At 37.4% G+C, this 23,658-nt stretch overlaps 2 protein-coding genes across 2 annotated transcripts in view; one reads left to right on the top strand and one right to left on the bottom strand.

Moving 5' to 3' along the window:
- Window positions 1–4,878: 4,878 nt before the first annotated feature.
- Window positions 4,879–8,684, top strand: LOC104282394 (protein-lysine methyltransferase METTL21C-like). Its single transcript, XM_009880487.1, has 4 exons — window positions 4,879–5,032; window positions 6,197–6,339; window positions 7,894–8,011; window positions 8,290–8,684. Exons 1-4 carry the CDS (start codon window positions 4,879–4,881, stop codon window positions 8,682–8,684), a joined length of 810 nt encoding a protein of 269 aa, XP_009878789.1.
- A 646-nt stretch (window positions 8,685–9,330) lies between these two features.
- TPP2 (tripeptidyl peptidase II) overlaps window positions 9,331–23,658 on the bottom strand; it is a 50,479-nt gene continuing 36,151 nt past the window's right edge. The window contains exons 24-29 of the mRNA XM_009880579.1: window positions 22,304–22,455; window positions 22,113–22,209; window positions 21,078–21,208; window positions 19,557–19,764; window positions 10,579–10,698; window positions 9,331–9,961 (exon numbers count right to left, since the gene is read on the bottom strand). Of these exons, the coding sequence (XP_009878881.1) occupies window positions 9,872–9,961; window positions 10,579–10,698; window positions 19,557–19,764; window positions 21,078–21,208; window positions 22,113–22,209; window positions 22,304–22,455 (798 nt within the window). The 3' untranslated portion in view covers window positions 9,331–9,871. The remainder of the gene's footprint in view (window positions 9,962–10,578; window positions 10,699–19,556; window positions 19,765–21,077; window positions 21,209–22,112; window positions 22,210–22,303; window positions 22,456–23,658) is intronic.

The following is a 23,658-nucleotide window of genomic DNA, read 5'->3' as shown; positions in this document are numbered from 1 at the left end:
TCCCACAGAATCTTTTCCGAGAAGGAGAGGGGAGGGCAGAAAGGCAGCAAAGTGGTAAACGCATTATACAACTCTCAAATTGTTGAAATGTGTAAGGAATACATATTTGGTTTATCTCCAACACTCATAATATCCATCTGTTTTAAAACCGGCAACCGCAAGATCTTCTGATGGAAGTGTGATTTGCATGTTCCGCACACTCTCTTTCAGTAGATAAAATATTTTTGATGGTGACGACCTGCACTAAAAACGACAGGAAAGCTGTTATTTCCCCACACTCCCCGTGGCTCGGGGCAGGGGAGGGTACCCAGAGCTTCCCCAACCAGAGGCTGAGCGGGGCAAGGAAGACTTGACCTTTTCCTGGCAGTAGGAGCTCCGTGAACTTTTCTCTGCCTTTGGGCTACTGCCAGGTGGCCGCACACGTTATTTACGCGCTAGTTTGCCCACGGTGAGCTGCTTGTTTGGGTGCGCGCCGCAGACCGTACGGGCGAAGGCAGGGAACAGGTAATCTGCAAAGACGGAAGAAGAGGTTGGAGGAAGCCGAGATTTTATTTCTGAAGGTTGCTATGCTTGGGACTGCAAAGCCCCAGAGCGTTTTTGGTTTGTACGGCAAATGTGGAAGAGTTCAGTGTAACATAGTAAGTTCTTTGAGCGCTGCCGGGTAATGTTACCCGAAATAACCTGCAATCCCACTGGTCAGCGCAGAGCGTTCCTCCTTCCAGGTGGCACGGCTGTATAAAAACCTCTGGAGCGTGCATCCGCCCACGGGGAACTTCCAGCGCCCTCTGGCACAGCAGGTACCCACACAGCTGTCCGGCTAACCTCCTCTCGTGTGCTTTTGTGTTCTCCGCTAACTAACAAAGGAATACGCTTGTCTGAATTCTTATATTTCAGGTCAGCTGTGTTCGCCAACGAAACCCAGCTTACCTAACTCCTGCTGGTTTGGCAAGGAGTGGCTATCGTGCTGGTTTTCAGTATTTGGATGCATTTGCCTTGTGGACTCAAATATCATCTAAGTTTACTATCGTGATGTTCCCAGCACTGACATTTCCTTTATTTCCTAGCATTTATATTTATCTTTTTATAATATATATTTTTTTTTAATTTAGTGCAGGAGAACATGAGAAAATTGCATGAGCTCTAAGAAATATAGATATTTGTGCATGGTATATCTCGCAAAGAACGCACCACAACTACATTTGCCATGTGAGCAAATGGAACTGGCTTTTGCACCAATAATTCAGACTAAACCAGACTGCGCTGCGTTAACTTTCTGCAGAGAGAAACACATTTCAGCAAAGGTGTGTTTACAGCAGAAGACCAAGTGACACAGTACTGCTCACTAACCTATTTTTATTTTTTTGGCCATGTAGCTAGATTTGAAAAGCTCGTTCCAAGCAGTGGGTTTTGGACGTTTAAGAAGCACAAAGTTTATTCTTATAGGGGATAAACTTACCTTAAGGTTTATCATCAACTTATAATTTGCCCTACAGTGTTTAACTACCTTGTTAATTTTATGTGGCATTGTCAAATAGATATAATTTTGTGAATTATTCTTTCTTCCTTAGGTTCTGAAGAAATCAAATCTTATTTTGTAAGTCGTTTTGTTCACAACAGTTTAAGACTATTAATGAAGTCAATACGGGTTTAAAAACTTTGAAAAACACAGAATTTAGATGATGATTTCCCTTCAGGATCATTTTGCTAAGAAATCAACATTCAGAAAGAGACAACATTTTCAAAGGGAACAGATTTTGGTTGCAATATTATGATATTGAACCAAAATGCTTTTAGAGATATACCATTTTCAGTGAAATATGGGTCAGAAAAATGTCAAAATATTAAGAAGTGTCAGTATTTACAATTCTAGAAGCACAACAGCAACTCGAACATATTACACAGAGGGTATGTAATAATTCAAACACCACATATCTGCAAATAGCTTACTCAACGCTCATTTGTGTCTGTAGTCTTCAGGTACAGTTTATCATTTAAAATGATAAAATGAAGCTGTGAATCATTAAGGCCAAGACGCTAACACACTTGAATTCTTGAAACTGTAAGACTAAATCTGACTTGTAGTTTGCAGCTAAAAAATGCCCTACTTTTTTACTCCAGTTTATGAAATATATCATTAATAGTTAAGGCAGCAGGCTATATAAAAAAACCAAGCCAAACCAACAACACTACCTTTCTATTTTGCAAAAACTACACCTTTGAAAAGAAATTATTATAGCATCTAGACGCCTCAGCCACAAACCACAGCCCAAAGTGTCAGGTGACATGCAAATGCAAAGTGCATTACCTTTATCCCCCCAGTTTACCATCTAAGAACTCAAGCTACTAATGGACGTAAGGACCACAGCAGTCTCACCACAGTACCACAGTAACCAGTAGGTGTCTTTTAGACCTCCTGATCATTTTAAGAAGGGATTTAATAAAAACAACAAACAACCTTTATAAATATTTACATAGACTCCTCTGTCGGGGGGGGGTCAAAGGACAAAGCAGGAGAAAGCGTAGCAATTCTTATTCTGAAAATGTAATGTAACATGTCTAATTTAATTTATAATTCAGTCTGTACTGAATGAGTGATAATAGGGTATATATATAATCATGATCAGAGATTCAACTGTATTTACTGGAAGTACTTAACAATGGACCAACAAATATATATTTACTAAGCTTGTTTCCAAGCTATTTTGTGGGATTCACTACTATGCACAGCCAACTGAAATTTTGACCTGTTGCAGTAAGAACTTATTTAAGCAAAGAAAAAAGGAGCACTTTCTACCCAAACTGACAAGTTTAACAGTTTACACATTAAACAAGCCTTTCCGTTTTTTTACATAAAAGGGTACTAGACAATGCAAAGTTTCGCCCTGCTTTGTAATTTCAGGGTGGCCTTTCATTTAAATAGTCCAGATGTCATGCTAAAAGAGCCTTAACAAATAAAAAAAAAATAGCCAAAAGCCCAAAACAAACTTGGAAAATGTAGCGCTTTGCATGTTTAAACATGAAATGTTCAGAAAACTGGGTCTGCAAGTAAGCAGCAAGGAATTGCTGGTTGTAGCCATCACCAGTTCTGACATTCTTCTCTTTTCATTACACACGTTGCCAATTACACAAGTCTTAATATATTTCCCCAGCAATTTCCTAAAACATTAAAACACGACCAGATTTTATTGTAGCTCAAGATACGAAAAAGAGGCACTGCTGAAAACTGGAAATATACTTTTGATTACACGAGATTGCATAGCAACCATTGCTGTTGTAAGGAGGCACACCTTCACGTGTGAAACGTGAATATGGATACATTCACTCATATGCCAGAGAATGCTCTAACTGCAGCGTTATCATCAGTCTCTTACCTACCATTATTGTATCTCCAATTATAGACAAAAGATGCATAGTTGAACCTGTTACTAGATAGCTGGAGGCCCTCTGAGGAGAAAAAAAAAAAAAAAGTAAAAAATACATCTGCAGAAATCAGTTTACTTTAAAGCACTCTCTTTTCTGAAACAGTAAAAAATCACTGCCATGACTGAACAAATGCAGTGCTAGATGATTTAGAACACAAACCCTGTCCTCGTAAATAAACAGAGTAGCAATAAGGAATATATCAGGTATCAGTAAAACTGCAATGGTGTCATCATCATGTGTGCAAATAAACCACCCACACAAGTCAGCAGTCACGCTGCTCCTTAAAAAACTCCCTGCAGGCACTGCTGACCCCCCCAGCCACTGCCAAACCTCTCCTCCTTCTGGCCAGGATATCTAGAATAGCCTCTGGCAGTATGATGCAACCCAAATTATACAACACTTTCTCTGCAGTGCATGTGGCCGGAGAGAGCAAACCAGTATGCATTCTCAAAAACGACCAGAATTAAGGCCAATCATGGATAAAAATATAGCACGTCCCACTCACGGAAGGGTGAACTTGTACAGCCTCTGGCCAGAGCAACTTATGAACCATTTTCTCTTTATTTTCTCTTTATACATATATATGTGTGTATACACACACACACACAGAGGTACCATCACTAAAGAAAACTCTAGTTAAGCAAAATGCTTCATTGGCATGTTTTTCCCCAGGGAAGTTTAGATCCAGTCCCACTCCTGCTTTTGGTGCTTGTTAGCTGGTATCAAACGGTTCCTTCCGATGCTGGGTGCTGCCCTGTACCCTGAAGATGCACAGTTACTCACAACAGACACTAAGCTCTCCAAAAAAGCTTACCGACCCAAAGTTCTCACTGCAATTATTTCCTGACCCCAATCTGCATACTCTGCAGTTTGCTACATTTCAGGGTAATTCAGTTAGCTGTTCTGCAGGAAAAGGCAGAGAAGAGAAGGCAACTGTATACACAAGGAGACAAAATCAAGAGCACTGGCTGCAGCAGATTAACCAGTTTTAACACAGGAGTGCCAAGCCCAGAGTTCTTTGGGAAACGGTAAATTAAACAGATAAAAAAGTCATAGACATTAAAAGATAGTTCATTTTTCTCAGCTGTTGCTTCAGCTGATAGGAGTACCATGCAAGTAGCTCACTTTTCAGACTGATTACTGGTATCAGTTTAGTGACATAATGCTAAGATTTTGCATAAATGATAAGATAGTAAATATGATAAACATGATAAAATAAAAACTCTTGTAGTATTATTACATTACCAGAAAGTGCTCGCAGCAATGCCCAGTGGAGCGGGGATGTCACCCATCTCACCATGGCTTCCTGTCCCTTCAACCCGTCATTGGAAAAACCCCCAAACCAAAGGCCACCCAAACTACTCGCTGTCTTCCTTCCAGTCGTATCTCACACAAAGAGAGTGCCCCCAAGCTTTTACGACGTTATTCTTCCCCTTCCATTTCAGCTCTTTTGCCATGATCTCTGCACAGCAGCCACCGTTCCCCGACAAAATTCAAAGAGTAATGGACTGCCAAACTGAGGAAGAAGAAGCCTGTGAAGAGCAGCACGACCCTGAAAACTGCACTTGCAGCTCCAAGCGTGCACCATCAACAGCAGAATCCGACTCAGGTTTAATCCAATTTAAATACCGCAATTGCCATGGCACGCTAGCATTTCATACTTTCACTTTTCTCAGTCTTCAGGTAGCCGATGTCACCGTGTCACTTTTCCTTTTGATCTCTATTCCCCCCACGCCCCCCATTTCCCCTTATGTTTGTATTTATTATCAGACCAAATCTACAAAAAGGACTATCTCTATAATTACGATGTTTGTTTAAAAAGGTCTCTGGATTTTTTTTTTTTTTAGACATGTAAGAATTATTTCTCAATTGCAATCAGAGATATGATTATAACATGCATTAATTGGGCTGGCACTGCTGAAGCTGTGGTATTGCAAATTTCAACAGGCTAAATTGCTCAAACACCTACCAAGGATTCCAGGCAGGCATCAATTAAAACCCACGCAAGCCAGAGCAAAATGTTTCATGGCAGTTAAAGTTAGTTTTGTATCATCTATGCGTATCCCACTAACAGGCTTCCAACAGCAGTACAGTCATTCAGAAGAGCGTCCTTGTTTTCAGTGAGATCAGATGGAGCAGTTCAGCAGAGCTCTCCTGAAAAATCTCACCTACAAGCCTACTCCCTACAGAGAGACGCGCTAGCACGACTGTAGTACTGACTCATTGAACAGCACTGTGTATGTCAACATATACTTAAAGAATATCTTACAACCCTCCTTTTGTGGAAGAATGGTTAAAAAATAGCCACTAAAAAGAGCTAGGTTTTCTTCAATGTGAGAGAGAAATCCCAAATCCTTCTTTTGTAAAAAGCAGCTTGATGTTTTAGATCTGTTGGCCCCACAAATGAAAACTACAGCACACCCCGCTACATGGCACACTGGCAGAGTCTGAACTACAGCATACCCCAAAATCCAACCCAATTCGGTCCTGAAAGTCTTCTAGCTGTTATTCGCAGAGTTCCATATTTGAATTACTAGATTTTTCTAAAAGGCTCACTTCTGTCTGTAAATTGCCCACGCGAACCACTGCTCCTTTCACTCCCTGCCCAACCAGAACCTCCACTTCTGGGGAGCAACCTGAGCCAAGGCCAGCGGCCTGACAGCTCTTCTAGTCCGTGTGCCTACGGACTATCTTCACAAAATACTTTTGAGCCTTTAACAAGTTACATACGAACACCTGCGTATAAAAATACAAATTGTCTCTTTTCTCTCAGATTCACCGGTAACTCTTAAAATACTACAGAACTGGGTTCCTAGAGTTTCGCACTACTTCGATAAAGAGCACTACACGTACGTAGGCCACCAGATCGTCATTCAGGAGTCCATAGAACACTTTGGAGCTGTGGTGTGGCCGGGGGTAAGTATGTGACACGGCACCCAGAAAGCTGACATGACAAGAGAGCAAATCATGACAGTGGCACAAAAATACTAAGGAAGCTTTCTTAGATGACACGTCTGACAGCGGAGGTTTTCCCTGTGCAGAGCAAAGTTGTAAAGTACTTCAGCAGAAAGCTCTGCCTTATGCTAATTTGACGGCTCAGGCCAAAAGAACTGTGGCACCTAAGTATTTGTAAACTGGATGCAGATATTGAAAAAAAATTTAAGAAAGGTGACTTGGGAAGAAGTGTTCAGCTTCTTCCATATTTCCCATCAGTCACTGCTGGGAAGCAAGTAATCAGCAGTACAAAAAGGAGTTTGAAAAAGAAAATGGTGAGAGATTAAATAAAGGAGTTGAAAAGAAGCATATTTAATAGTTTTAAAGATCAGGCTGGAACCGCTCCATTGCAGTATGGAAAACCGTACTTGCAAACAATTCTTCAGTCTTTGCTTCTCCTGCTCTTAAAAACAGAATTTTGTGTGGACTGAAAGAAATGCCTTTGAGGGAATAGAAGTTCAACTGATAAAGACATGAAAATTAGGATTTCAAATTTTTTTCAGATCCACATTTATTGAAAAAGCTCACAGAAAATGGCAGACAATTTCAAAACAATAGAGAAAAAGTAAGCGTATAGGTGGGTGAAACAGTATCTTATTTTGAAATGTCAGATCATCAGTTCTCACATTAATCAGGTGCCAGAATGCAGATGGTATAACTTTCCAAGAAAATTGAGAGGTGATTGGACAAATTGGACAGGTGATTCATTAGCTGTCAGTTTTCCCAGAGCAGGTAGCCGGTGGTGTATTATGAAAAGCACAAGAGTTAATACAGTAACAGTAACACAACTCCAAAGAAGAGAAGCAAAGGGGGGAAGTTAGTTTCTTTGGCATTGGTTTATGTTGTTTATAAACAGACGATTTGTATACTAGAAGATCTTTACAAAAGTCTGATAAGCAATACTTCCATACAGCCATACAGTGTGGTTGTTTTTGCTGGGTTTTTTTTGTTTTCTTTTTAAAAAAAAGTTTAGACTACGATCAGTAGACAAGTGTTTGATTTTTAATATTTCCCTGGCAAAATAAAAAAACAACCATAAAAATTGGTTTTCAAAAGAATCTCTGCTGGAGCCTGAATCTACTTTATGATAGTGATAATAAACCATAACATTTATGATAATAAACCAGAACATTACTTTTTACATATTGTTAAACAAACCTCTCTGCTGTTCTGACTGTATGGTTCACATCTAAACACTGCCTATCTGGAGCTGTCAGAGGACTCACAGGGCGTAGAAGCGTGTACCAAATCCATATCCCATAAACCTAAAACTAAAAATAAGTTCTTCAATTTTGTTTAATATAAAAAACAGGACACATCATGATTCTTTCCATATTACATTTTTATGTTACAGCCTTCAGTGTTTTTCATTTTATAAAAAAAAAAAAACAAACCCAAAACATGTATAAAAACATCTAATGATTTTTTGTGCAACTTACCTGTTACCCTCTTACGCATATGTGCTAACCGTTTTAGGCACTGGCTTTATCTCAATATCTGGAATCAAATCAAGAACAATTCAACCTCAAAGACAAAAAAGTTTTGGAAATTGGCGCTGGAACAGGCTTGGTTTCCATTGTGGCCTGTATCTTAGGTTAGTAAATTCATATTTCCTTTTAGATTACTTATGAAAGATGATATATATCTGCCACCGTCACTTTAAGGCAACGAAGCAACAGTTGAAGTAAACTTTGTCTGTCACTGTTTTTTTAAAAAATATAATTATTGTAAAGTACTGTTTTATTAATGAAGCAACTACCCTAGTTATTGGTGAGGGGGAAGCTGGGGAAGTTATGCAGATAAAAGTTTTTATATATATGTACGTGTTCAACTACACACCTATGAATTGAAACAAAATCATGTTTTCTTTAGGAGCGTACGTTACAGCTACTGATTTGCCTGAAGTTCTTGAAAATCTCTCATACAATATTTCAAGAAATACGCAAAACATGAATATGCACAAACCTGAAGTGAGAAAACTGGTATGGGGAGAAGGCCTCACTGAAGACTTCCCTGTATCAACTTACCATTATGATTTCATACTGGCAACTGATGTTGTATACCATCATGCAGCTTTGGACCCCCTGCTAGCAACAATGGCGTATTTTTGTAAGCCAGGAACAGTATTACTATGGGCAAATAAATTCAGATTCAGTACAGACTATGAATTTCTGGAAAAACTTTGCAATATATTTAACGCAACCATTCTAGCAGAATTTCCAGAATCAAATGTCAAGCTGCTTAAAGCCACAGTAAGAGAGAATTAAAGAGAAAACGATTACTAATTTTGATTTAACGGCAGCACCTTACAGTTTGGAATGTTTTGCAGCATTACTGTGCACCTTCTGTGCATTTACATTTGTACAGTTGCAGTTGTATCTGAGTTTTGCATTACAAGTTATGAAAAACCTGGCAAGACAAATGATATAGCAATTTGTCTCCAGCTGATACATGTGACCTGTTCAAACAGACCAATCTCACTCCACTGAAGGAACAATGTTATTAGCAATAGTTAGTAAAAAGGCTTTAACAGAAAGCATTGATCTTCTGGGCTGCACTGAACTTCTGTTGTTTGTGAGGTGTTTTCTTTCAGCAAGTTTCATTTATGTACTCTTTCAGAAACCAATACAATTTTTAGCTTCATTATTTGTTTTTATTAATTATAAAATAATCTCTTAAAGTATCAGAGTGCACATGGTGTTTTCTGATCTTCAACGTTGCACGTTTATTCTGCTGTGTTTTACATTTTTAACATTATTAAACATATATGTATAGCTTTACATTACCTGATCAAGATTTAACTGTCTGGCACTTTTATACATGTATCAGCCTGTCCTGATACTCAACTTCACATGGATTTTTGAGTTTGCCTGAAATCACTCCAAAATGAAGATTTACAAGAGCACCTGTGCATCAGCAATTCCAAGTTACATATTGTAACAGTTTGAGAGGTTGAATTTTTCTTAAAAAAAATTAAATGTAAACTCTTGCAAACAATACAGGTAATGATGTCCCATTACTTTAGTCTAATAAATAAGATTTTAGCTACTCTTGAAGTAGCTTTAAGGCCTTCATACAATTGAAATTAAGATCAAACAAGTTAAAATTCAGTTTGCTGTAAAAAATACAGAGCTTTTACAGGTTTGCAGTTCAAAGTAACAGTTAAGAACCTAACATGCATGCAGTAAGCCTTTCCAGCCTAATTCCAAATCCTTGGTGTTGGCAGTTCTGGCACATCCATTGCCAGCAATGGGATGCACAATAAGGAAACTCTCTGATGACAGGAGTTAGGTCAACAGGTATTAAGCTGTACCCAGGTGCCTTTACTGATAAATACACACAATTTAATAATCAGCATTCAGTAATGAAAACATGCGTTCCAATAAAAAGTCAAACTTATCTTTTCCTACCCTGCCCCATATAAAATCACTTTAAGTTTACAATTGTTGGCTTTCTAAAATACACAATAATCGGGTGGATACATGACAGGAAGCCAATTTTCAGTAAAAGTTGCACAATGAGTCCATCCAAGCAACTTCATTAGCTGAAGAAAAAAAAAGCAAACATTAAAAAAAAATTAGAAGCTCTAGGGTTTTATTCTTTTAAAAATCTGAATCCTTCCAACAAATACTACATTGACATCAACATCTTACTAAAGATGTCTACTATCAGAAAGATAACAGATTGGAGAACTGGCAATCTCTGAAATACTTAGGCCTGAAAGGGGAAAAAGAAAACCGTTCTACATGGTCTACAGACTTTCAATTCAACACATGAAAATTTGGTCCTAGGAGTTACAGTGATTCCCATTAATTCTCCACTTATATTCTACTAGCAATATTTGTGATTAATAATAGTAATAACATCGGTTAAACAGCAACATCATGTGATTTTAAATAGTCAAAAGATCTTTCGCTAAGTTGTCTCTACCTTCTTTATGCGTCACAGTAAGTTCCAGAAAGTAAATCTGTTAAAAATAACAGTTACTTACAAACCAGCTATTCTAGAAAAAGAAAGAAGAAATCACTACTAAAAATGGAGGCCAAGCCACAAAAGCCTGGATAAAGTTAAAGGTATCAAAAATTCAAAAAGACTTAGATCTTACTTTTAAAAGCTTACGCAGCATGAACATAGCCCATCATTTTACCAAATACACCTTACCTGAATGCAGTTTTTCAAGTTGTCCTTTGTTGGCTTCTCTTCTGCCAGTTTTGTGGCAAACTTGAGACCTCTCCCATACATTTTATTTACCAATGCATGTTTATAGGCAAAAGTCAAAACCTACAATGTGAAAACAAAACCGAATTAGATCATTTAATATTTTAATCTTATGAGGCTTTAAAAATAAGAGCAGGTTCTGTTCAGGTAGCAGAGGTTATTTAAACAAAGTAAAACATTTACACACGATATCTTGCATTTTTCTTTGGAGTAAAACAGATGATTCACAGTAGTAGTTATAAACATGAACTTCCTAGAGACTATTTCTGACCTCATGAACATATCTGACTTCAGAACATCTTATCTAACACAGATGTCACTATTCTGATTTTTTATTCATCACATTTCTAGCTTCTCTGGATTTTCATTCTCTAAAAGGCAACTGTATGGTATAGAAAAAAAATAAATCAAGAACTAAGCAGGTGTATCTGTGGCCCACAGAAACAAAGACCCAATTGAGACTTTTGATTCCTAGGAAGTCACAAACTTACTGCAGAAACAAGTATGAACACACATAGTGAATGATAAACATACACACACACACAGAAATGCACATAATTATGAACAAGCAATGAAGACAGGTAAGCATGAAGACAAGCCTCAGGTTTTGGGTCAGCTCCTCAATATTGGTAATTTATTAAGAAGAGATTATAAAAAAGCTTCCTCTTAAAAATACTAATTCTAAAGAGACAGCTTACAATACTTGTCAATACTATAACTAACATGCGTAAATGGATGTGTCTATTTAGGAGATAATGTAAAATAAATCAGGTTCTGAACACCCAAACAGCGCTCAGGGTTTTGCAAGATCAGTCATACCACTTTACCAGTTACAGCACTAAGAATTAGTGCAATCAAGACATTGTTTCATATATTCCCCTTGGAACACTCATAGTAAATCGCTTTAAATTTTTTTTTTTACTGAAGCAGCAAAGCAGACATAGCAGCAAAGTTAGTGGTATTTCTGTTGTTGACAAAGTTGGTGAAATCTTGTATTAGAGTTTGTTATTCATTTCCCCTCACTCATTACCATATTCTTCCCTTCCGTTGACTCCTCCAACAAAAGCTACATTTCCTTTATGTTCACTTAAAAGATCTCATTAAGGAAAGCTAACAGAAACACTTCAAGGATGTTCAGAAATAAATATTTTGCATTACAGCAAAAAAATATTATTATTTCTTAAGAATATAAACATTAAGGAATCCGAGATCCCAATCCTGCAAGGGCTGAAGAACCTGCCTGATTTTCGCTGCCTGAAACTTCCATTGAATATTAACTGCACACACAAGTCTTTGCAGGATCAATACTTAAAAGATTGAGCTAAAATAAAATAATAAAAAACAATCCACAAGCTTAATTATCAAGCAAATAAAGGTGTAATTTTGAAGCTCTACATATATGCCAAGCACTCAGAGTTGCTCATTCTTCTGTCTTCAAGTACGTATTTTGTTTTGTTGAAGTATTCACTTAAGCTGTTGTAGCTCAAAACACACACATGTATGCAACAATGAGCATACAGCACCATTCACATATATATTTTCCAAATATTGCTATTGGAAAAATACTTTGCATGCTGCATTCTCAATCCAATTATTTTGGATATTTTCCTAAAGCAAAACACATTAGCAAACACTTCTGAATAACTGCTCAGTGAATCCATAAGCAGACTTAGTTGGTTAAACCAAACTTAAAAAAAAAATAAATATCTCCCTTCTGTAAAAGATGATAGAACCACAAAACAAAACCAAAACAAAACAAAAATCAAATGAAAAATGCATTGGAGCTCTCAGCAAATATAACATATCGGAGGCTAACCAGAAATAATGTCACTGCTCTATTAAGAAAGCTCTTACCTGACCCTGTAAGTTTTGAATGGTTATTGAACATCAGTGATAAAGGCAGGAGGAAAGCCACTTGACAGCATTTCTTTCGTAACAGGGCTTCCTAGAGTTTTTGTGGCAAGAAAACAAAGCATTTTACGAAACACCCTTGCTCTGGCCAAATAAAAGTTTGGGTATTTCTAAATGAGAAAAAAGTTCTCTGCTGGACCAAAAGGTTGAAAACCATGCTCCAAGAGCTCTTGATAGAAGACAGTAATTTCTGTCTTAGTGCTTGGAAAAAAACCCTGATCAACTGCATACAAGTTAAGTATAACTACTAAAAGTTCATTAGCACTTCACAAGTTAAGAATAATGCATGAGATGCTTTAAAATCAGAATAGGTTTACAAGCAAAAAATGTTAGGTAAGAAATAACACTTCATAACTCGCACACATATTGGTCAAATTAAGCCTTATAATTAAAATATTGCAAGCTTTACAATATCACAGAAGCGAAGATTATGATTCCTTGATATGTGTAAACCAAATGTAAACCGGAGTGCTATTAAGATGTAACAGAGAAAACAGCTGCTATCTGAATGTATAAAACCAGCAAATAAACCCATTTGTAGCATCTAAAAGCAGTTGCTAGATGAAAGAACAGGAATGACTTAAGTATTTGATATTATTTCGTAATTTCAATAAATATAATTAAGGCTAGCTTTTACAGAACAAGTGATATAGCCCAGAAATCGGCCAAAGAGTGATAAACAAAGGGTAATAAGAACAGGCAAAAGCATACTTCTAGGATACTGTGAGGGGCAAATCACGGTTACATAGATACTTTATTCCCCAAGCTAATGGCCTGTGATACAAAGCGTGCTAAGAGCCAGACCCGTGAAAGTGGTTGGATGTCCATCTCCAAATTAGCTGCCTAGCTTGCAATTGGCTATGTAAAGATGCATATTTAGGACAGTAAAATGCTGAAACAGTCTCTCAAGACATTTACAGGTCTGAAGTACTTAAAAGCCTGAAAACACATTTTAAGAAGCACTTTTTGAATCCAGCAACACTAAACTACCGAGTAGAACTTTTCTAGTATCCTAATACTGATATCTATGAAAAGGAAAATAGACTTGTATAATCAGTTACTTCATTATTTAAACAGTTGATTAAAATGTATCTACATTTACAAATAACTAAAATATTAGGTTAAGCGATACAACCTGTAGATAGCATACTCCAACCACCATAGGAGTAGGAACGCTGAAGTTGTAATGTTTATAATTACCAGCAAATGAGTGTTTTCAGGTTCCTGTACATTTATGGTAATAAACTAAGGTTTCTTATCTATGTCTGTTGACTCCTCCCTGCTCTATCAACTGGCCTATTACAAATAAAAGCAATATTCATATAAAAAAACCTGACTCATGGTATTTTCAAGAGAGGGAGGGGAGTTAAGCGAATCAAGTATCCAGCAACAAGTTCTTGGCAGTGACTGAATATGATCAGCTGGAAGAGACAGCTGCATCTAACAGTGCAGACAGTAATATGAAAAACAATCCAGTCTAAAGATGTTTAAAAGACAGGATGGAAAGGTCTGGGCCTTTTATTTGTTTTTAAACTTATTTTTAAACGTGACTTTTTGCTTATGCTCAACAGCTACATTAAAGGTTGAGGGCCATTAAATTCTACAGATGAGTCACTCCTAGTAGCAAACAAGCAACACCCTACTACTCTCCCTATAGCAGTTTTGTTTAAAACTGGCGATTTTGGCCTACAAATTTTAAAGCTACGCTCTAGGTAAAAGAAAAATTGCACATCTTATATTCCATTACTAAAACCCCTAAAGCACTATTTGAAATGCTTTTGTATACGCTGGAGACATAAAGATTTCCTTTCACATCTCCCTTAAAATAAACCTTCAGAGACAAATGATCTAATGAGAATAGTGGGAAGTGCGAAGAAATGCACTTACTATCAAAAGTCAGCAACAGCTTCCCTACATACTTGTTAGAATACGGGGATAAGTATGATACTTCAGTGAAAAACAGGCAATTCAAAGGAACGCAAGAATGCCCTGTGGCAACACAGGTGCTACACCTGCAGAGAAGAGGTGAAACAAGTCATACTACTTGGTTTACTAGAGGGTGAGCAGAAACACACAGAAAAGTAATAATGTTCCTGATTCACCTTTAAAAACAACGTAAAAGAAAACATTGTCTCTCTTTGTTTTCAAAAATTACTTAGCCTTGCAGTTGTTGACATCTGGTTGAGCTTTGACTTATGGGGAGCTTAGAAGTAAAAACACTTAGAGCAATGTTTCTATCTAAAGCCATATATATACTTGAATGATCAGGGCAGTAGTAAAAGGCCCTATTTCCATCCTTTCTCACACAGTTGTTCCATCTTTCAAACGCCAATGCCACAAAGCCATGTCCACACACAGGAACAGCTCCAGATTTTCGTTTCCAACGCAGCGCTTTAGAATAAGCTGGCTGCCTCTTGAGGACTCCCATTTGAAGGGCATTCACACAAGGTCTATCCCTGATCCTACACACCACTACTCCACTTTACCCTTCCTCCTTCCAAACCTCTTCTATTCCCCAAAAGGCAAATGAGTCATGCAAGGTAAGGTGATAGAACCAAGTCACAAGATTTCATTTTATCAGTCCGGTCTAAGTCAATCCAGAGTAGTATCACAGAAAGGCCGTCAATGCCATAATTACTTGATTTCTACCAAGGTGAATTTTGCCAAGCACAAGCCATCTGGACTGAACATAATCAATGCTTTTGCCCTTACCCTAGCAAAAATACTTGTTTCTTCGACAGCATCTCTTTTGAAGCCTTAAACATTATTTTACAAAATTAAGTCCTCAACATTGTTCCTAAACTCCTCGTCTCAAAAGAAGCATGCTACCTGAACAGTACGGTTCCCATTAAATGGCCAAAACTCCAGATTTTCCTCTAACAGTCTGCAAAATAAAATTATTTGCGCTAAGCTATTCAATTTGGTTTTAAAATAGCAAAATATTCCAGAAGTACAACAGCATATTGCATGCAACACTGAGGTGGAGATTTATACAACTTTTTCTTCCAAATAGACAGAAGAAGCTGCAAAGGAGAAAGACCAAAGGCCACTGCAGATATTTAAAACATTCTACTGGTCCATCTCTTGGGCAGAAGACAGTTATTTCTATTCAAACAGGAAGATGAGAGAGTTTTAAGCACAACCCCACTTAAAAAATTTGTCAGCTGTTATAAATAAAAATGAACGAATACTGATCAGGCAGCTTGAACATAAGATGCAGTTTAGCAGAGGTGGGTTGAATGAAGGTACTGTAAAATATTAAGTTAGTTTTTGAAGAAAAGTTACAGCCCATGACACGTGTACAGCTATTCTCACAGTTTACAACAAAGACAGTAGGAATATAATTGTAATTTTTTTTAATGTTTTTTTGTGTCAGGCCATATCATACCCATGTAGTCTTAGTCATTAAAAGTGACCCTTAAAAAAGCCAAATAAAGCACAATTGGATCCTCACCATATGTTTATGATTTCAAATGACCAAGTAACATTCAGTCATTGGCTGTAAACTGTAGTGCTAACAACTGAAACAGCTGGTCTGAACAGTGTAATTGCTAACTACAGCCAGTTCCAAAGAAAACTACTAGATGGAGATGAGACCTGTTAGTAAAGGAAATGAAAGAATATAAACAGCAGCAAGCATGAAACTTCTAGGAAGCAATAAAGGAAAAATAAAAAAGTTTTTTCTCAATTGAAAATAACTCCCTTCACCTTAGCCCGAGTCCTCTTCTCCAAATCTGTTATCAAGAAAAATCATTACAGTGCTCTACTATCTCCTTTCAAAGCAAAATTCTCAATCTCATCAAGGCCCAAGACACATTATTCTCACTCCTCATCCCTTTCAAAGAGTTTCCAGAAAAAGAAAACCTCAAAAGTATAAATGTAAACAATTAAAAGTCTCACTTCCAAGAATCATATGAAAAGGTTAAGTAGCAGCAGCTATTTCTTTCTCTTCAAAACTTTTTTTTTTTCTTACCTTATCTGTAGGTACTGCTGGGATTAGATTTACGGGAGAGATGACAGGACACATCCATCGTGTGATCTTTAGACATATTAAATTGATAGCTAGCAAAACTAACACTACATCATTACTGACCAACATACATGCTCCTAGATCACAGAAAGCATGAAGAAAACCACCACAGAAACTAGTCAGCTACATAAATTACTGGCCAAGCAGCCACTGAAACACAAAATGGTTGGAGAAGGAAGGGAGCTCTAGTCTAGTTCAAACCCCTGCTCAAAGCAGGGCCACCTGTAACAGGTTGCCCTGGATCATGTCTGATTAGGTTTTGACTGTCTCCAAGGACTGAGACTTCACCACCTCTCCAGGCAACCTACTGTAGTGTTTGATCACCCTCACAGTAAAAAACCTCAAATAACCCCCCCCCCCCCCCCCCCCGCCAAAACAAACCCTACAGAAAAACAACCCCCCAAATTTTAAAGCAGAAGTCCCTGTGTTTTACTTTGTGCCCACTGCATCTTGTTGGGTCACTGGGAACCACTATTAAGAAGCTGGCTCTATCTTCTTTACTCCCCCCATCATGTATCTATACATATAGCAAAAAACTCCTCCAACTTTCTCTTCTCCACGGTGAATAGTCTCAGCCTCTCCTCATACGACAGATGCTCCGGTCCCTTAATCATCTTTGTTGCCCTCATAATACTACCTATACTAGTAATCATAACTGTCCTGATACAGGGCAATTCATCCAGCAGCAAGAGAACATAGAAGATAAACTGCGTGCAGGCTGGGCAGGGTTGAGTAAGTGAGGCTGGGTATGGGTACAGGACAGAAAGGCTGCAGAAAAGCACAGCACAAAGAAGTACTGCAGGGGTCACTAGGATGTAGTATGCCGGGCTCGTTTTCTCCCTTTTCAGAAGCCATGCATTTAAAATATCCAGAGCACTCCAGAATGAGGATACTTTTAGCCCAGAAACAATGTACTGGTTTTGGTTGGGACAGAATTAATTTTCTTCACAGTAGCTCCTACAGGCTACGTTTTGGATTTGTGATCAAAACAGTGTTGATAACACGGGATGTTTTAGCTATTGCTGAGCAACACTTGCACAGCATCAAGGCCTTTTCTGCTCTTCATACCACACCACCACCAAGTGGGCTGTGGGTGCACAAGGAGCTGGGAGGGAACACAGCCAGGCCAGCTGACCCCTACTGACCAAAGGGATACTCCATACCATAAGACATCACACTCAGCATATAAAGATGGGGGAAGAAGAAGGGGAGTTCAGAGTTAAGGCATTTGTCTTCCCAAGTAACTGTTACGCATGATGGAGCCCTGCTTTCCTGGGGATGGTTGAACACCTGCTGGCCGATTGGAATTAGTGAATGAATTCCTTGTTTCGCTTTGCTTGTGCACGCAGCTTTTGCTTTAGCTATTGAACTGCCTTTATCTCAACCCATGAGTTGTCTCACGTTTACGTTGCCAATTCTCTTCCCCATCCCTATGCAGGGGAGTGAGCTGTGTAGGGCTCACAACAGTCAATCAGTTTAGATTTCAATTTGACTAGTAAAACTAAGAGGGAAAAGTAGACAAACATACTGCATAAACAGGGTGGAAGTTATTTCCATATGAAATGCTACAAAAGTCTAGAAAGTTTTGTCAGCCTTTCAGTACCAATTTAACCATACAGAAGCATCACCTTTCAGAGCAAAACCTGAATATGCACTTAGACAAATCCACGGTTAAGGCAGTCAAAGCAACAGGTTCAATCCCTAATCTGTGCAACTCAAATCAAAATTACTCATTCCAGGCTCACAGCTCAAGAGTGCCAGGAATCAATAATCTCTCTTCAAAAAAAACCAACCATAACAAAGAATGATGAACTCCCAACAAGGTGTCTGTATTAGCAGTTTTTCCACTGAAATTACTCCCATCAGCTTTAAAAATCAAAAGACAGAAGTAAACCAGGGGTCACTATACTGGAACAAAGTACTGTATTTACAAATAAGACAGTGAGAAAATAGTGTGCTAGACAATATGATTAAAGCACAAAATCTGCCACCACAGGATATTAAAGTCTGTTAAAGATTAGAAGAGGAATGCTGAAAAGATGTAGGCGTACAAGAATATATACATAACAGAAGTGAGGTAACCACCATCAACCTTCTCGTTCAGTTCTCCTGAAGGTTATGCTCTAAAGCACAAGTTGTTACCAGGAAGATTATTTATTGTCAAGGAAATTAAGCAATTTTTAAAATTAATTTTTTTACTATCTGAAGTGCTTTGGCAATGTAACTGAATTATAAACAAATACATTGTTCATTTTGTCTTCAACTAAAACACAGCCATATGCAAGAGTTAAGTGCAGCAACTAGTTAATACTCAAAACTCAACTGTTAAACATACAAAGTTGTAAACTCTGTAAATGAAAAGCTACATAATTAGTCACCTAAAATTGATACTTTTTTTTCTTCTGGAATAGCTGTCTTGAATGAAGCACAGAAAAACTTAATCTCAGGATTAGGAACCTTGAAATCTGTGCTAATAAATACATAAGTGTAATTATCTCCACGGATTTCTTCCTTTACCTCTACAGTCATTACTGACAGGAAAACACAAAACTTCTCTTGTCCATAGTGTAGAAGAGGCTACAGAATGCAGGACTGAACAGAGTAGGTATGCTGCACACTTGTGTGTGTACAGCTAGAACAGCGCAGAGGTTAATCAAAAAACATTCCCTGAAAGGTACAGAAAGAAGTAATTCAATAAAGTAAGCAGCTTTTTTTCATGGAAATCTGGTACTGTTCTATACCCTTCCCTTAACCTCTACATTCACATGCACAGAGGTGGGCTTACCATGGATTTGACGGGTTTGGCAAAACCTCTGTGGAAAAAGGTCATTAAGGAAGCACAACATATGGGGACAGCATGAAAAAGTAGGAGGGAGTAATGTATGAGGCTGTGCGCACAAAGGTGGAGCATAATTCCAGGAGAAACCACCAAAAAACCCAACATGCAGAAGACAAAAAAAAATATGCTCTGCTCTCTTACCTTGCTGTCAAAAAGATCAGTCCATTTTGTTGTTTCCCAGAATGTCTCGGTCAAAGCTTCTGAGCAGCTCTCATGATCCTCATCTTTGCCTTCTGCATCACTGGAAGCAGCCCCTTCTTGGGCCTGCAGATGAAGAAGTTGGTCAGCCAGTGCACTTCCTTTTCGACAAAGTGCATCCACTAGAGTAGTCTTCTGTTTTTCCATTTCACTAGAAAAAAAACAGGATGAAAAATATTACGGACATTTTGCAGGTACCTCATTAAGAACAGAATCAGTGCTGCACTGAGTTTAAGTGAAAAAGTTTACAGCAGTTAGTACGTACAAAATGAAAATAAGCACAAAGATAATTTTTAAAGCATGGCTATTTACTATAAATTAAATTAATTGTAAAAAATTATCTAAAGACAATATGCATTAAACAAGCTCAATCATTCTTCTAAGTCTGAAATTCCTTTGCTGTCTTAAGGCAAGGGCAACTCAGGATTCTAAAACTGAATAAGCCAGCATTTAGAAATACTGCTTTACAGTCCTTGGCACTATAAACAGAGAGAGACAAATCCACCACTAACATAAGCAGATACAATTCTGCTGACTTCAAAGGAACTGCACCCATTTAAAGCACCACTAAATTTGGTGTTCAATTTCAGATGTTAGATTAAACCACATGACCTAATGGGTCAACTTACCAAGAAATGTTTAGAATGAAGGTTATTATGTCAGAGTTTTGCTTTTATATCAGAAATTCTAGAATTATACACAAATATTTGGAATAGCTAGAACAGACAGACTAGTTTTACAACTGAAATCCAGTATTTTATGTAAAGTAATCAACTAATATGCATCTCCCCTTTTAAGGGCCTTATCTTCAAATTTGCTTCTCTATTTGCAACTAAAACAGCACCATGCCACACACTGAGAAATCCACCAGTTATTCTCCAGACTAGGGTGTCACCTTCAAAATACTGTCTTCCTAAGGATACATACTGGTAATTCAGAGGAACAATCTAAAACTAAAGAAAAGAAACAAAACCCTAGGTCTCAAAAATACTCTGAAGCACAAGTATGGTCATCATGCCTTCCACAAGTGAAACCTTCTGCAAGTGGTTACTTCCGAGACTGCTATCAATTTGTCTTCATATCCAGATCCAAAAAATTGTTAAGTATTATGAAAAGGGAGATAGCATTGAAAACACACACCTCTCTACTGAGATTCTAGTGGTCCCTCTGATCTGAGATTAAGCTTGATACAAAAACTTAACACTCCATTTTTCTGACACATTTAAACCCTGGAAGCGCCCTTGTTTATTTTATTGAATATTTCTAAGTAAAAATTCACAGATTTCAGTGTTCCTGTAAGTAAGGGAACAAAATAATCTTGCAGTCGAGTTGTAAATTACCTGTGTCCCCCAAAATAACACAAGTTGTTCAAAAAGGTTATAGTAATTCCATTCCTTATAAGCAGAGACAAAGTACATAGATTACAGAAATAGGATGCAAGAAAATTATTTACTGGGTAGGTACTTTTTTATAGTAGTTGCATCAGGCCTGGGATCAGTCTTCATGGCAAAATATACTGCTAATGCTGTCTGATCAATATGAGAGATTACAGTATTTGCAGCTTCAACAATTTCATCAAGTCTCTTCATCCGTTCCTAAAAAAAGAATAAAAAACAGCGTTTAGCACTATGAAATCACACTACTTGATTGTTGATTCTAAGACTAGGATAATTACAAAGGTATGCAGAAATAACACTAGATAATTCAACATGTCCTTTTCTCCAGTTTCTCCAATTTTTTATTAAAAAAACCCAAAACATCAAGAAGTCCACATTATCAAGTTTTCCCACATACGTAGTCTATTTCACTGAAAATAAACTGTGAAATATGAGGTGGGTATATGCAAAATCTAGTTTACAGAAAGAAAACTACCTTTCAGGACAAATTAATCCTCTTAAATAATGGTAGTAGTTATTAATTTCAGAAATAATTATAAAATCAGAATTAAATAAAGAGAAAAATATTCAAGTTACAGACATATACACTAAGCTGTTTATCTTCAAGATAAACAAAAAAGCAGACATAGGTAAACTTTTCTGTTCACAGCTCTCATTTTTCAGGACAATGACAGATGGTGGATTTAGCTGTGTTATTTCAAGGGGTTACTGTCTAAAGTTGTCTGAGTGATTCTGCTAGAAGAAATTACCAATCCAGTAGAGGAGCAGAATGGGATGTATGCTTGTCTCAGTAAACGCCAATCAAGAATAATACTGTTGTAGCCTAAACCAGCAAGGAAACTTACAATGTGTTTAACTTAACAAAGTGTAAATGATTAGCAAAAACACTATAGGTAAGCATACTTTCTTTCATTCTGCTATGGGATAAAGTAAATCAGTCAGTTAGGGAAACAACTGTCCACCTAATTATGTATTTCTGCTTTATAACACTGAGTACAACTATGACAGTCAATTCAAGACCAAATGTGTACGAAGAAAGATTCAGTTATTTAGGCTGCATGGATGTATTGAGACAAATCAAGTTTAAAAAGCGTTAAATAACCTTTTCAGAATCCAGCTGATGAAGTCTTGCAACATACAATGGAAGATGATTCGGAAATGCTTCTTTCAACTCATTATACATGTCAGCAGTATCCAGCCTAGAAGAGAGTAGGACATAGCATGAAAGTACAGATTCTGGATATTTTTTGGCACAGTTGCTTCAAGCCTGTGTAGTCATGACAGCAGACATACTTGGTCATCCACTGTATTTTTAGATCTCTTAAAGCTTCAGCAAATTCTTCTTTTACATCTTTTTCTTTTTCCTGTTCTCTTTCTTTCTCTTTGCTGCCATTTTTACTCTTTGATGGTGATGGTATCAGATGATAGTGAACAGTAAGGACATCCTGGAGGTGGGAAAAGAGACACATACTGAGAGGGACACAGTACATTTTTTTCTGATGCTATATAAAAGCTAAATCATAGCAACCAATTACTCTGAGCTACACATACACTGAGTAAAGATTCTGAGAGCAAAGGTATTAGTCATTAAGAATTCAGGAACTGCTTTAACTTTTTATTTTAAGCAATACAAGGATGTAAATATTAAACCAGCTCACTGGGTGTAAGACAAGAAAGCCTAAAACTTAGCAAGTTTGACATTTTTTGTATTCATATAATTTTACATAATATTAATTTGGGAATCAGAAGGGTGGGGTTTTTTTGTTTGTTTGTTTTAAAAAAAGCAAATAACTTGGTTAAAAGGCAAAGAAAAAAAATCAGCTAGAGATCCCATCCTACAAATCTGGCAATATACAAATGAATAAAGATGACTGAATTCTAAAAGGTAATACCACAGTAGCATAAACATGAATCATGCCATAGGATACACAAGCGTATTCCTCCTGAGACAATATTTCATCCATGTGCCTACTGAATTAGTTGATGTATCCACAGTCAACTGTTTCACAGTTTGCTGCTACAGAATTTCCAGTTTCACCTGTATCTGTTCTAAAATTAAATAGTCACATCAGCAAGATTTTTTTAAACCCTATATGCCAGCACAGAAATATTATTATAGTTTGAGTTCAAGCTACACTAGTCAACAATTACCAAGAGAAAATCAGCTACAGCTATTTAAAAGGAAAATCCTAACTGATCTTAGACCATGCCCTGAAGTCCATTTCCTGAGATTATTTCTATATAAATTTGCAAATAAGCCAGCATGGGATTTCAGTCACTGCCTCTAAAATATCACAATTTCTGGGGGAGGCCGTTTTGTTGGGTTTGGTTTTAATGTTGCAATTTTTTAAGAAGCCTCTCCCCAAACAGTGAGGGCACATGTCCTGTTATTTTACATACAGGATATTTTGCAGAGAAGATCACTTAAGTTCATATCCTCTAGACACCATTACTCCGTTGCAACGTGGTGCAAAATAATGTGTTGTATGCTCAATTGCTGTGGCCATTCAATTATTCATACCACTTATTCCAAAATACGTTTGTGGGAATATGTTTCCCATAAACCAAGTCAGTGTTGCAATAATGAAATGAAATCTTGTGCACAAGATGGAGTTATTTCAAGTTACTTAACAGTGAGTAAAAAGGTG

The sequence above is a fragment of the Charadrius vociferus genome, unplaced genomic scaffold, assembly GCF_000708025.1.
Source record: "Charadrius vociferus isolate BGI_N301 unplaced genomic scaffold, ASM70802v2 scaffold180, whole genome shotgun sequence".
NCBI classification, from domain to species: Eukaryota; Metazoa; Chordata; class Aves; order Charadriiformes; family Charadriidae; genus Charadrius; species Charadrius vociferus.
This window is presented reverse-complemented; position numbering and strand designations above follow the sequence as displayed.

Bases quoted from the DNA above. Each gene is read 5' to 3' on its own strand.
- LOC104282394 (XM_009880487.1), top strand. From the start codon at position 4,879: ATGATCTCTGCACAGCAGCCACCGTTCCCCGACAAAATTCAAAGAGTA. The intron at 5,033-6,196 runs GTTTAATCCAAT...CTTTTCTCTCAG, and splicing joins AACAGCAGAATCCGACTCAG to ATTCACCGGTAACTCTTAAA. The intron at 8,012-8,289 runs GTTAGTAAATTC...TGTTTTCTTTAG, and splicing joins CATTGTGGCCTGTATCTTAG to GAGCGTACGTTACAGCTACT.